Source organism: Eupeodes corollae, chromosome 3 (assembly GCF_945859685.1).
Source record: "Eupeodes corollae chromosome 3, idEupCoro1.1, whole genome shotgun sequence".
NCBI lineage: Eukaryota > Metazoa > Arthropoda > Insecta > Diptera > Syrphidae > Eupeodes > Eupeodes corollae.
The window spans coordinates 76330229-76345497 of record NC_079149.1 but is presented as its reverse complement, the minus strand read 5'-3'; the positions used below and the strand labels follow the sequence as shown (position 1 = coordinate 76345497).

At 29.0% G+C, this 15269-nt stretch overlaps 1 protein-coding gene across 6 annotated transcripts in view; it reads right to left on the bottom strand.

Moving 5' to 3' along the window:
• The window catches only part of LOC129952490 (neuropeptide CCHamide-1 receptor-like), a 76965-nt gene that overhangs the window by 21717 nt on the left and 39979 nt on the right, over positions 1–15269 (bottom strand). For 5 of the 6 annotated variants that reach the window (XM_056065087.1, XM_056065085.1, XM_056065083.1 and 2 more), the window contains exons 2-3: positions 6115–6292; positions 5734–6054 (exon numbers count right to left, since the gene is read on the bottom strand). In XM_056065087.1, the coding sequence (XP_055921062.1) occupies positions 5734–6044 (311 nt within the window). In that variant the 5' untranslated portion in view covers positions 6045–6054; positions 6115–6292. Of the gene's footprint in view, positions 1–5733; positions 6293–15269 lie in introns of all 6 variants that reach the window. The other variant, XM_056065084.1, reaches the window with a different exon arrangement.

The window sequence follows — 15269 nt, the reverse complement described above, 5'->3', positions numbered from 1 at the left end:
TTTTTTTTTTTTAATCTTGAAAACACGTCAACCACTCTATCTCTTGGGAAAAATTAGAATGTCAATATCGAACAGATCGGCATCCGTAATTTTGCCATACTTTTGGTGTTTGACCTAAAAATGTCAATTTTTCATGGCTGCATGTCGCCTCTGGAACTCACTGCCCACTCATCTGCCGGATATAAGTGATATGCACATTTTCCAAACAAGTATTCAAATCTTCTTTCGTAACCAAAGCAACTAACTTAACTTAACTTATTATCTCTTCTTAACTCGAACTTTCTTTTTCTCCTTTTTTTTCTTCTAGTTCTATTATTTCTATTATTCCCTTGTTTTAAAGTCAAAGAATATTTTATCGATAAATATTTTGTTCTCTTTTTTCTTTAATTTAATTTTATACTATTTTATTTTGTATTTTTTTATTTTGATAGGCTCTCACAAATTTATAAGATATCTGTTATCTTACTGTGTAAGCTTTATACCACATATTGCTTATGCTCAAATATAGGTAAAATTTATTTTGTAGTAAACGAAATACAATTAATTTTACTTTTTAATTCTTTGTGTTAGCATAACTGACCACGTGTACAGTGATATATGAATATATTATAATATAATACAACCAAATACGCAATGCATTAAACTGTCAGACAATGTCTGCTTCAAGAATAAAATGAATTGATTCAGAGTGTATTTTTTTAAAGCAACCATTTTAACTGGTAAGTTTAAATGAAAAATAGTCATATTGCCCCGTATTCCAATGATACCGTCAGATTACACCATACCCTTTACAAGGTAGCAGTTTACAATTCCTTTAGTTTTGCGATGTCTTTTAATAAGTCTCAAGACCAAACAATACCCATTTGTGGTTTAGATTTGAAAAAGGCATTATTTAAAAAAAAACATGGTGATGTCCATGTCTGATGTTCTCCTACCGTTCCCCTTTAATAGTTCAAAAATGTGGTATAATAAAAAATGTCAGCCACAGCAACACTAGTTTAGTTATATACATATATGAATATATTGTTTATTGTTATCAAATAATTACAGGCGAATGCTCTTACCTCTATTTTTTTTCTTCAAATTTTCGAATTTGTATGGAAATTGTTCGAAAGTTATTTCAGAATAGTAATTAAATTTGAATTAAGGAAGAACTGACGATTGCCTGTATAAGGGTCTAAATTTTATAGCTTCTATAAAATAAAACCCTTCACAATTATTGAAGATTGGTATACTACCACTCTCAGAATGACTAATAATATCAGTAGTACACATACACAAAAGTTTAAATTTTCTCAAAAATTACCGATAGATTTTAATTAAATTTTTTCTAATTTGGTTTAGTTTGGTTTGGTTTCTTTTAATAGAATCGAAACATTTTTGCATTTAAGTTTTATCAAGAAATAATGTTATATAAACTACTAAATTCGAATTGCATTTTTAAATGAACGTTCTTAACCAATGCCGGTAGTTTCATTTCCTTTTGGTTGTTTAATAAATATACAGCTAATTTTATTAAATTATATATATAATGTCGAATAGAGAGGACTTTCCCGTCCTAGGTAGTCTCGGTATCCTGTGAGAAACAGAAGATGTTTTCTATTAACTGCAAAATAGCGCTACATTACCGAAACAGATTTCTCGCCGAAAACTTCTGAGGTTAAAATTATAAAAAAAATTAAATTAAAAATTTTAACTGTGAATTAAATTACATAATTAAATTGGCAGACTGCACTGCTGTTGTTATACTACACGGTTTTAGTTCAAAAACAAAATCACAAAAAAAAAGGAGGCTGAGATGCGACGCACACTGATAACTTCCCATCCCAGCCGAAAGTGAATTTTTACCAAGTTAGTATTATTTTTTTTAGGTTTTTATTTTTAGTAAAAAAAAACTGTTAATTAGATTTATCTCAAAATTTTATCAGATTTCAAAAATATTATTTCTTCGTTATATATAAAATCATGTTTTAGTCGTACAATTTTCTAGGTGACAAATTATTTTTCAGTTTTTATGATTTACAAAAAAACCATTTATTGGAGTTTCGTTGAAAAATATACCTGTTATGTATCACGTTACAATTTATGATATAAAATTTAATTCAAGTCTCTAGCGGCATTGCTTCATGAGATATTTAGGGTTAACCAAAATGTTCACCTTTTTTTAAACTGCTATGGTAAAAAAACCACCCGCAATTTTCTTGAGAGCCTTTTCTGCATCTTTCTGCCTTATTATCTGTATAACAAAATTTATTTGAAGTCGAAGCGCTTCTGGCTCTTGAGCTATGGACGACGAAAAAAACGTCGCGAACGTACGGACGTGCGGACGTACGAACGTACGAACGTACGAACGTACGAACGTACGTACACACACACGCACATATATCTTTCTAAAAATCTTTTATTTCGACTCTAGGGACCTTGAAACATCGAGGAGTGTCAACATTTTCAATTTGACACATCAGACCCATTATAATAATTTCCTATGAGAAGTTAATAAATGCATTGAAAATGACGGAATATCATCAGAAATGTTAATATAGTGGAAAAGCTCCCTTACCAACTGGGCAAGTTATTAAGAATTTAAGATTCGCAGGCGATATAGTTCAAATTTCCACAGAATCTACACACATTCAAGAAATGTTGACGGAACTAACTACCTTTTTGAAAATATATGGACTTCAAATAAACAAATCTAAAACTAATGTCGGTCGATCGGAAAATTGAGTACTCACAAGATAACATATATTTAGGACATCTTAAAGAAAATAAATAAAGTAACAGATGCATCATACTTAGCTGAAAACAATTCTGGATGCCTTGAACATATCTTACAATTATACCAAAATGCACTCACAATGACTCTGCTATTCTTCCGATCCTTACTTACATACTGCAAAACCACTTGCCCAGCTAAGGATATGCCAGACCTAAATGGTAAGAAAAATTCTGAACATATGTTATTGACGTCATAAACGGAATAAGAAGGCTTAAATGGGGGACCAAAGCTTCAGGACCATAGATGGACAAAGATGGCAACGAAATGGAGACTGCAGAAACAAGAGAGCAGCATGACGAATCAATAAAAGATGAAGCACAAATTGGTAAAACGAAGCCAAAAATAGCAAGTAACCGATATTTATAAGTTTTAATTATTTTATTTATCGTACATTCATTCTAAATTTTTAAATTTATTTTCAATTTAAAACTAACAATTTTGTAATAATGTTGAACTTAAACAACAATTAAAAAATATATATATGTAATAAATGTTAAATTGTTATACATTTTTTCATCTAAAATTTTTTATAAACAAAAAGCAAAGTAATCAAAATAATTGAGTCAATAAAAGCTTATAATAATTATAAAACGAATAAGAAAAGTATAAAAAAAATTATGTGGCGCAACAGTCCGTTTGAGAACTAGGGCCTAGTGACTGACAACTCTCAACCATTCCTGTCTGCGGGTACTGTTGTCAGGGATGGAAGGGACCTACAGTTTTAATCCGAATCCACTTTTCAGGACAAGAATTACTCTTGGAGAATTTGTCAATTCCTCGCAAGATTCAGTACCCATGAAAACAAAACTTAGTTGTCATAGGCAGGGATCGAACCCAAGACCTCTCGCATGAGAGTCCAATGCACTTTTTTTTTAATTTATTTTTATTAATTCATTCTTAAACCTATCTTAAAGCTAGACAAAAATTATTAAAACAAGTCTAATTATCCATAACTTAGAACTAACTTAATGGCCCCATACGGACACTCTAAGTTAAACTATAAACTCGGCCCTAAGATCTATTTTACTTCAATTTAAATTTCATTAACTTCCCATAGGCAGTTATTGTAATGGGTCCGATTTGTCAAATTGAAAATTTTGACATTTCTCGACGTTTCAAGGTCCCTAGAGTCGAAATAAAAGATTTTTAGAAAGATGTCTGTGCGTGCGTGTGTACGTGCGTTCGTACGTCCGTACGTCCGTACGTTCGCGACGTTTTTTTTTGTCGTCCATAGCTCAAGAACCAGAAGAGATATCGACTTCAAAGAAATTTTGTTATACAAATAATAAAGCAGAAAGATGCAGAAAGGGCTCTCAAGAAAATTGCGTGGGCGGTTTTTTTACCATAGCAGTTTAAAAAAAGGTGAAAATTTTGGTTAACCCTAAATATCTTACGAACCAAAAACGCTAGAGACTTGAATTTAATTTTTTATAATAAACTGTAACGTGATCTCAAAGAAATATATTTTTTGAAAAAAATCTATCTAACGGTTTTTTTTCTAAATCAAAAAAACTGAAAAAAAAATTTGTCACCTCCTTAATTTAACGAGTAACATATGATTTCATCTCCAAAACAATTTTGAGCAACGGAGAATAATGTTTTTGAAATCTGATAAAATTTTGAGAAAAATCGAATTGACAGTTTTTTTTTATAAAAAATAAAAATCTAAAAAAAACATTACTCAAAGTTCATAAAAATTAAATATCGATTCAAATATCTTTTCAAAACTTTGAGATATTGGCTTAAATTTACTTTTATCTTTCAAAAAATATTGTTGTCAACATTCAGTAAAATTTTGAACAAAATGGAATTGACAGTTTTTTTTATAAAAAATTAAAAACCGAACAAAAATTAACAAAAGTTGGTAAAAATTGAATATGGATTCAAATATCTTTTCAAAAACTTGAAATTTAGACTTCAAACTTATTTTATCTTATAAGAAATATTGTTTTAAGCATTCTGAAAGATGTTGAGAAAAATCGAATTGACAGTTTTTTTACAAAAAATAAAAACCTTAAAAAAAAATGTATAAAAGTTCGTAAAAATTAATTTTCGACTCAAATATCTTTTCAAAAATTGTAGATATTGGCTTTTAACTACTATTATCTTTCAAAAAATATTGTTGTTAACATTTCGTAAAATTTTGAAAAAAATCGAATTGATAGTTTTTGTACAAAAAATTAAATACCTAAAAAAAATTTAACAAAAGTTGGTAAAAATTGATTTTCGACTCAAATATCTTTTCAAAACTATATAATATTGGCTTCAAACTAATTTTATCTTATAAGAAATATTGTTTTCAACATTCGATAGAATTTTGAAGAAAATCGAATTGACGTTTTTTTTTACAAAAAATAAAACTCTAAAAAAAAACAATACTAAAACTTGGTAAAAATTTATTTTCGACTCAAATAGCTTTTCAAAAATTAAAAATATTGGCTTCAAACTTATTTTATTTTACAGAAAATATTGTTTTCGATATTCAGTGATTTTTATATAAAAATCCAACAGTCCGTTTTTCATAAAAAATAAAATCTATAAAAAATAGTACGCAAATTTGGTAAAATTGATACTAGTACATATAGACAAACTTTTAAGCAAGACAAATCGACAGACGGGATGGGAAGTTATCAGTGTGGGTCGCATCCCAGCCTCTTTTTTATTTTTGTATTTATTTGAAAATTTTGAAAAAAAAAAACTAATATCAAAGTCCAATGCACTAACCATCATGCCACGGGTACTACTAAAGAAAAGTATAAATGAATGAAATACTTTATACTGGATATTTTTGAAAGATACAAGCTACATATGAATGTGTAAATATAGGGACGCATTTTTTAGTCCTAATTATGGTTACGGAAAATAAAATTCAATATATACACGACACTATGCTATGGTTCAAATCCTCATCGATTTATTCATGATGCTTAAAAATACTCAATGTAGGCACTTACGTGTTAGGAACATTGCGCATTTGTCGTACGCCAAGAAAAACCACGATAAGTGTCCCGTTTCCCAGGACACCAACAATGAAGATGAAGGCAAACAAGACCGGTACAATATACGTCTCAGGCCGGTGCACATACGGTACGAATGGTATTTCTGTTGAAGTTGCATTTTGTATAAAGAATTCTGAAACATTGTCCTTAGCTGTTTGTTTTACTCCATTTTGAAAAGCAAACGTTGCTGTTGTGGCATGTTCTAGGAATGCGAAGGTCCCATTTGTGCCATATGCATCCAAAGCATAGTGCTGGATGTCCTTCATTACCTTTTCGCTGAAATTATTTTCTATGTTATTCCAACTGATATTTGGCCCTATGGCTGGGAGGTTTTACCTCTTTGTTAACGTCTTAGATAGGGTTTTCAGGATGTTTGTAATTTGCTCGTACTGTAGTTGTTCTTCTTTTCCAAAAATTGTTTGTAGAACATGATTTTCTTTATGTTGAATGGAATTGTGAATTATCAATAATTACAATTTTTCAGAATGCCTTGTAAGTGTCATTCTCGGTAATTCTGAAATGAAAGTATTTATCAAAATAATTAAGCTGAATAATTAAATTTGAGTTCAATGTAAACGAGAGAATTAGAATAGAATAAAATAAAAGGAACATTTCATAAAGTACGAAAGCTATCAATTTTAAATTCTTGAACTTTTAATGAACAAAATTGCAATTTAAAGAATTTAATTTTAAGCTGTTCCAATAATTTAAAAAAAATATTTGTAGATATTGTTTTTTTTTTGTATTTATATTATTTAAATAGGACAAACTCGACAATCATTCAAAGTTTTAATAACATTGAATTGTTTTAAAAATTTTCCGAAAGTATTTTATTTATTGTACTAAAAACTAGGATTTTTCTACGGTTTTTATTTTATATTTTATTTTAATAAATAATGCGTTAGGATTAACCTTGAACTCATTAGGCAAAAAATCAGTAGAGGATCTTAGGGTACTTTGGAGGGTAAACCGCTGAGTTGATTATAACTATAAAATTTCATGAGTTTTTACATCTCTAGGATTTCGAAGTCTGTTTTTATTGAACGTGGGTGTACGAAAGCAGTTTTTTTATTTCTTTGTAAAGGGTAATTTTTTTGAGGTTAGGATTTTCATGCATTAGTATTTGACAGATCACGCGGGATTTCAGACATGGTGTCAAAGAGAAAGATGCTCAGTATACTTTGACATTTCATCATGAATAGACTTACTAACGAGCAACGCTTGCAAATCATTGAATTTTATTACCAAAATCAGTGTTCGGTTCGAAATGTGTTTCGCGCTTTACGTCCCATTTATGGTCTACATAATCGACCAAGTGAGCAAACAATTAATGCGATTGTGACCAAGTTTCGCACTCAGTTTACTTTATTGGACATTAAACCAACCAAACGAATGCGTACAGTGCGTACAGAAGAGAATATTGCGTCTGTTTCTGAGAGTGTTGCTGAAGACCGTGAAATGTCGATTCGTCGCCGTTCGCAGCAATTGGGTTTGTGTTATTCGACCATATGGAAGATTTTACGCAAAGATCTAGGTGTAAAACCGTATTAAATACAGCTCGTGCAAGAACTGAAGCCGAACGATCTGCCACAACGTCGAATTTTCAGTGAATGGGCCCTAGAAAAGTTGGCAGAAAATCCGCTTTTTTATCGACAAATTTTGTTCAGCGATGAGGCTCATTTCTGGTTGAATGGCTACGTAAATAAGCAAAATTGCCGAATTTGGAGTGAAGAGCAACCAGCCGTTCAAGAACTGCCCATGCATCCCGAAAAATGCACTGTTTGGTGTGGTTTGTACGCTGGTGGAATCATTGGACCGTATTTTTTCAAAGATGCTGTTGGGCGCAACGTTACGGTGAATGGCGATCGCTATCGTTCAATGCTAACAAACTTTTTGTTGCCAAAAATAGAAGAAGAACTGAACTTGGTTGACATGTGGTTTCAACAAGATGGCGCTACATGGCACACAGCTCGCTATTCTATGGGCATTTTGAGGGAAAACTTCGGAGAACAATTCATCTCAAGGAATGGACCGGTAAGTTGGCCACCAAGATCATGATGCGATTTGACGCCTTTTGACTATTTTTTGTGGGGCTACGTCAAGTCTAAAGTCTACACAAATAAGCCAGCAACTATTCCAGCTTTGGAAGACAACATTTCCGAAGAAATTCGGGCTATTCCGGCCGAAATGCTCGAAAAAGTTACCCAAAATTGGACTTTCCGAATGGACCACCTAAGACGCGGTCAACATTTAAATGAAATTATCTTCAAAAAGTAAATGTCATGGACCAATCTAACGTTTCAAATAGAGCATCGATGAGATTTTGCAAATTTTATGCGTTTTTTTTTTTTTTTTTTAAGTTCTCAAGCTCTTAAAAAACCACCGTTTAGTTCGAAGACGATGAGAGGAGAGCTTGGCTGCCTGCATCTGTATACCAACATTTTGAAAGCGCTTAGTTATTGCAAAACGATCAATAAGTATTTACTTATGATTGCACTGTGAATAATGTAACTATACCGGCTTCCAGTTCCTCAAAGTTTGAAAAAAAAGTTTGATTGAAAAGTCGAGAAAAAAAGAAATCGTTGAGGTAGAACATTCTTATATCCGAAATGTAATTATATGTCATTTTTTTTAAATGATTGAATAAAAATATAATCTAATATGTATTTAAATTGAGGGGGTCAATTTCTTAAAAAAGTGAGTTTACATAAAAGATTAAACCATGGAAATCAACGTGTTTTCGTTGTATTACTTTTATGAAACCTTGAAACAAATTATTGTAGTAACTTTTAGGAAAACGTAGCTTTCGTTTGAAGTCTCAAAAAGAAATGATTTCAAACCTCAAAATTAATTGTTTGTTATTAAGTACTATTTTTTCAGTAATCAATTATCAAACTCCAGGCAGAAAAATCTGTTTCCTTAAATCCATAGATGCAACTTTTTTTATATGTGTCTATGTCGTTGGTTTTATTTTTAATGTAAGTTTTCAACTTCGAGATCTGAAGCTTGAGGACGGAAACTTCGATTATTATCTAGGCCAACGCCATAAACAAAAAGTAAATTAAAATTCTTCATTAGATTTTTTTCCTAAAATAACGAAAATGTTACAACAACAGCTGAGTTTTTGACAGTACGACATTCGTAGTTAATTAACTCATCAACCAATTTTAACAAGTGTAAGCATTTAATTTATGGTTAAGAACCAAAGACAATACTTGAATTAAAAATAAATTGGCGTGTACACTTATATATAGATCCACATAAATATATTTTACCTTCAACAACTAGATTACTGTCACGTTCCTAAATAAAGGTACTACATAATACTTTCATAACACATAAAAGACAAACTTTTAAGATTAAATGCTAAGTCATTAATCTTTACATCGATACCACTGTTCAAAAAGTTGTACCTTCCGTGAAAATCAAGTTTTATGTAAAAAGTTATCTGATAGAATGTTGTGATTTTTTGTTTTAGTATTAAGAAGAATTCGCCCATTTAAGCTAAAAGATATTGAAATATTGATTTTTGGTTTTCAGTTTAAATTTCATTTATCCGATGTGCTTCGAAACATAGATGATAAAAACAACAACATGATGAAGCGATGTTGGGTGTTATAACTTTAAAGCGTATAGAATTCGATTGTGTATAGGTATTGGGTTTGTAGAGCTAAGATGCATATGAAGAATTTCAGTGAAGGGGGTTACAATGTCGGAGGGCAAGAAATATTCACAGAAGAATGTTAATAACTAACATGCTCATTGCTCATGCTCAAGTTTTAGTAGTACCTTGTCTAATTGTGTTTAGAAAAAAGAGACTGATACTTCCCAATATAAAATTCAATATCTGAAGATATTGGAGATGTAAAACTATTTTCACAAAATTTTGTGTATGTTTGTACTCTTTTAAACGAATAGACTATTGTTTTTCTCAAAAAAATACAAGTTACACATTATTTTACTTTCGTTCTCAGTTTCCTTTTCGTTTTCTTCATTTTGAATTTTGTGATTTTGAAGTTATTTGAACTCGACTTGATAAAAATTTAATTGAAAATAACATACCAGATAAAAACAAATTATGAAAATCAACAGATTTGTATATTGACTGTTCTGGCAGATGTATAAATTAGGATATTCCAAATTCATTACAGAAAAGGTTGCTTAAGGATATTATATTGACCGTTAAAGAAAGCAGTTTGTGTATCCTAAGTGTATATTATTTAAAATAATTAAAGAAGTAAAATACTAAACTTACTATTAAATTTCATGTTCATTTGTCATTACAGAAGTAATTTCTTGTTGTATGTTTTTTCATGATTTATTATTGTTTTAAAATATGTAAGTTATTTAAATACGGCAGGAAAATCCTTTAAGGAAGTGTAAAATATAAGTACGTTTGTTTTACTGGGGGAGATTTTTGGTTGTCTAACATTTTCCTTTTTTTTCATTGAAGATTGAAAAATGATGAGGGTAAAAAGGGTTAACATCCTTTCGATGACAAAATTGGTCATATATTAGCAAGCAGATATTTATGGTTTAATATGTTATCCATATATATTATGGGGTCTAACGAACTCTTTGTTATTGTTTTAATGCCATTAATAGCCTTTTTCGATAAACATTTATGATTATGATTATGATTTTTAATGTAGCTAAAAATATTACATTATATCTTTATCTTCATTATATATTGCACAATTTACAGAGATTGTTACATTATCTACCTTACTACTGCCAAGTTTAAATGAGTTTTTAACAAAAAATTCAATGATAAAGTATTGGTTGAAGGAAAAGCTTCTTAAAAACCTTCATTTAAGAGCATAACAAAAGAGTATAAATCAAAAAATACATTAATAAATATAAAACAGAGGAAAGGTGTGGAGTGCAGACAAAAGCTTACAGTGCGAAATTTCAATTATAACTTTAACAAAACTGTATCAGAATACAAATTAAATATAAATAACAAATAAAGTGTCAATGAGCACAAATCAATACCATTGAGAAATGTTTACATATATAATAATAAATAAATAAATAAATATATAAATAAATAAATAAGTAAATAAATAAATAAATATATAAATTTATAACCAAATACTTACATAACTAAATAAATAGATAAATAATTAAATCAATAAATAAATAACACATGAACACAAAAATAATTAATAATATAATAAATAAGTGAGTAAATAAATAAATTTATAAAAAGAATCAAATAAAATAAATACAAAACTAATAAGTATATTAAAAAATAAGCAAGTAAGTTCACAAATAAATACAAAATTAATAAATAAATAACAAATTAATTAACAAAAATAAATAAACTAACAACAGTAAAGAAAATATAAATAGATAACAAAAATCAGTCTTTTGAATATTATAACTATGAAGCTAAATTTGAAATTAAAGCATTGTCAGATATTTCGCAGGAAAATTTATACCGTTCTTTTAATTTTATAATTCTATCAGAAATATATTCAACATTAGCTAACAAGTGTAATTCGTTGGTTGAAAAATGCCAAGGAAGGTTTAACATCATTTTTAACAGCTTATATTGAGAAGTTTGCAACGGATATGGCTTTTTGCGCAGCTATCCCAAGCAGGTGATCCGTATAGAATAATTGCTTGAAAAATAACTTGGTTTTATGATTAATAAAAGGAAAGAGAATTTTAATGGTTACGTTTACTTTTTTTATGATTTCTTGGACATGAATCCCAAAATTTAGTTTACAGTCCAAGTGGACACCAAGGTATATAACATTTGATTTCTAGTTTGTTTCTACGCCGTCGTTGATTAAGAGGGAGTTACTTGGCAAAAAACAGGTAGCCTGAGTTTTCAAAGCATTTATCTTAATCTTCCAATCATTAAAATATTGTTGAAGTGCATTCAAAGAAGAATGCAAATTGGTTTCAATAACGGAACGAAGTGAATGAGAAGAAAATACACAGGTGTCATCTGCAAATATAGCTTTATTGCAATTTTGCAATACAGGGAAATCAGCAGTAAAAATTGTATAGAGTATTGGGCCAAGAACGGATCCTTGAGGCACACCTGCAGTGCATTCAAAGTTTTCCGAAAGATTTTTGTTAACAGAAACAACTAAACTTCTTGATGACAGAAAGGACTTCACAATTTTTATTATACACATGGGAAAGTTGAGCATTACAAGCTTGTGTAAGAGCCCGTCATGCCAAAAATAATCAAATGCTTTCTCACCGTCAAGCAAGACCATACTGGTACTTTTACCATTGATAAAATTGGTTTTAATGGTTCTGGTTATTCGATCAATTTGGTGGACTTATGGGACGATAACTTACAGGATTGCTTGCGTTTTTTCCAGGTTTCAAAATTGGAATAATTTTAGCGTTTTTCCAAACTATTGGAAAGTAGCTTGTCCTAATACAAGAATTGAACAAATTTAAAAGAAATTGTATACCTGACCTTGGAAGATTTTTTTAAAAACGATTTTTTCAAGAAAAAGAAAAGCTTGCTATCTTCCAAGTAATTATTATTATTATTATTATTATTATAATTATTTATTTATTTAAATTATATTTTTGTTTATTTATTTGTTTATTTATTTATTCACTTATTTATCTATTAATTTATTTAATTATTTTTCTATTTATTTATTTATTTATTTGTTAATATATTTATATATTTATTTATTTATTTATTCTGTAATACGAATGTTTAATCATCTAGTCATTTTAGTTTTAAGTTTTCTTTTTACAAAAATAAATAAAAACCAAAAAAAATTATAAAAAAAGAAATATATAAAATATAACAAAAAAAAATATTATATAGTTTGATAAATGAATTATATTACTATTATTGTAATTTATGTTTATAGATATACATGTATATATATATATATAATTATATATATATATATTTTTTTTTTTTTAAATTAAATGAAGGTTTTTCCTTTCGTGTTTTCCTTCAAAATCTCTGTTATCATGTAAATAAATATTGTAAAAAAAAATAATGTTTCAGTAGAAAGATATTATATATCATATCTCTGTATGTAAAATGTGCGGTGGCAATCCTTGAAAAAAAAATTATAACGAAATAAAGAAATCAAATCAAAATGTTGTCAAAGCCAGCTGACTTTCGCGTTTTCAATCTAAGGATTACATCAATATCTTCCGTAATTGTAATATACTGGAGTTGATCGGATGCAATGATTGCAGAACTAAAGATTATACATTGCTATTTGTTGTGGAGTTATTGGTTAGAGTATTGCAGTCGGTAAATATTTTGCCTAAAGCGTTTGCCCTTTCAGAACCACATAATGCTACTTGCCCATAATCTAGTTTTAATGCAGGTATATTTAAGTTAGGCTTCTTAATAACCTTAACAATATTCCAAAAAGGTTTGCCATCTTTCTCTAGCCCTCTTAATATTTGGTTTCATTCCTTGTTTCTGAATCTCGAAATACCGTCTTTGTTCACATTTGTAAGAATTTTCGTTTCAGTTAAGTAACAATAATCTCTCGTCCGTATCCATCTTCTTCTAAAGCTGTTTCTCACTTTAATGAGTTCAACTAAGTTAGGAGGAAGGACCGTCTTGATATTTAACCTTATTTGTTTTAAAGAACAGACTGTTCAACACTTTTAGTAAACAAGGAAACATTTTGATCAATTTCTGAAGTGGATATATCGGAATGAAGATATGTAACATTTCTTAGTTTTGAACTCAATTGGGTTTTAAACATGTTACAGTTGGCGTTTTTGAAGTCTAAAACTTCGTTTCTTCTGTTAGAAGGCATTAAATACGTACTTATACATATTGGAAGATTATCGGAACTTAATTTACATAGCACTTCAGTTTGATTAAACAGTTCCGGGCTATTTGTTAAAAAAAAGGTCTAAGGTTGAAGGGCTTTCGTGGTTGTTAGGTGGGAGGAAATAATATATCGAAAGTATGAGTAAAATGTATATTTTCAAGGATGTTACCCCAGGTATTAGCTCTTAGATATCGCCAATTTCTGTGTTTGCAATTAAAATCGCCTATGACCAGAAAATTACCGTTAATATTTACTAGCTTTCGTAAATCATTGTTCAAGTCAAACTTTTTCTGAGGTGATGCGGGTCACCCGGAAAGTATGCAACGACAATTTTTAATGAAGAGCGTTTAGAAAATGGAACATTTACTATTTTCAACTTCCCATAGGAAGTTATTATAATGGGTCTGATTTGTCAAATTAAAATTTTTGACACTTCTTGACGTTGCAAGGTCCCTAGAGTCTAAATAAAAGATTTTTAGAAAGATGTCTGTGCGTGCGTGTGTACGTACGTTCGCGACGTTTTTTCGTCGTCCATAGCTCAAGAACGAGAAGAGATATAGACTTCAAATTAATTTTGTTATACAGACAATAAGGCAGAAAGATGCAGAAAGTGCATTTAGGTTAAACCTAAATATCTCAAAAAACGCTAGAGACTTGAATTAAATTGTATATAATATATGGTAAAGTTATACCAAACAAGTATATTTTTTGAAAAAAAAATTATAAATCAAAAAAACTGAAAAAAAATGTGTCACCCCGAAAATTTTACGAATACAAAATGATTTTAATACCAAAGCAATTTTGTGCAATGAAAAATAACATTTTTAGAAACGAATTCACAGTTTTTTTCATAAAAAAATAAAAACCTAAAAAAACATTACTCAGAGTTGGTAAAAATTGAATTTCGATTTAAATATCTTTTTCAAAAATTTGAGATTATGGCTTCCAACGTATATTATCTTATAAGAAATATTGTTTTTCTTTTGACATTCAGTAAAATTTTGATAAAATCATATTGACAGTTTTTTTTACAAAAAAAAAATAAAAAACCTAAATAATAAAATTAATAAAAGTTGGTTAAAATTAATTTTCGGTTCAAATATCGTTTCAAAACTTTGAAATATTGGCTTTAAACTAATTTTATCTTTTAAAAAATATTGTTGTCAACATTAAGATTTTAAGAAAAATCAGTTTTAAGCAAAACAAATCGCCAGATGGGATGGGAAGTTATAAGTGTGCAAATAATTTAATGTACAGTTGACTCTTATGTATTTAATTTTTTTTTATCGACAACTGCTTGATTTTGCAAGCATTGATGTTCACAATATACTTTATTTATACTTCATATACTTCTAATAAATTTATAATTTAATCGTGAATTAAGTTAAGATTTAGTAAGTAAAGTAATACGCTTCTCTTATTTGTTCTAAGTATACATAATAATGTATACGTTTAAATGTATGATCAAATTTAATCCACTTTACTAGCTTGTACACTTCAGTTATCTTACGAACCAATAGTGGCAGCGATCTGAATTAAATTTTATATTGACTTATTACCAATCTAATAGCAATTTGAATAAAAAAATGCAATAAACGGTTTTTTTTGTAAATAAAAAAAAATATGAAAATCGAATTGACAGTATTCTTACAAAAAATTAAAAAAAATCGTGAAGCCATTTTTATTATCATGCTTCAT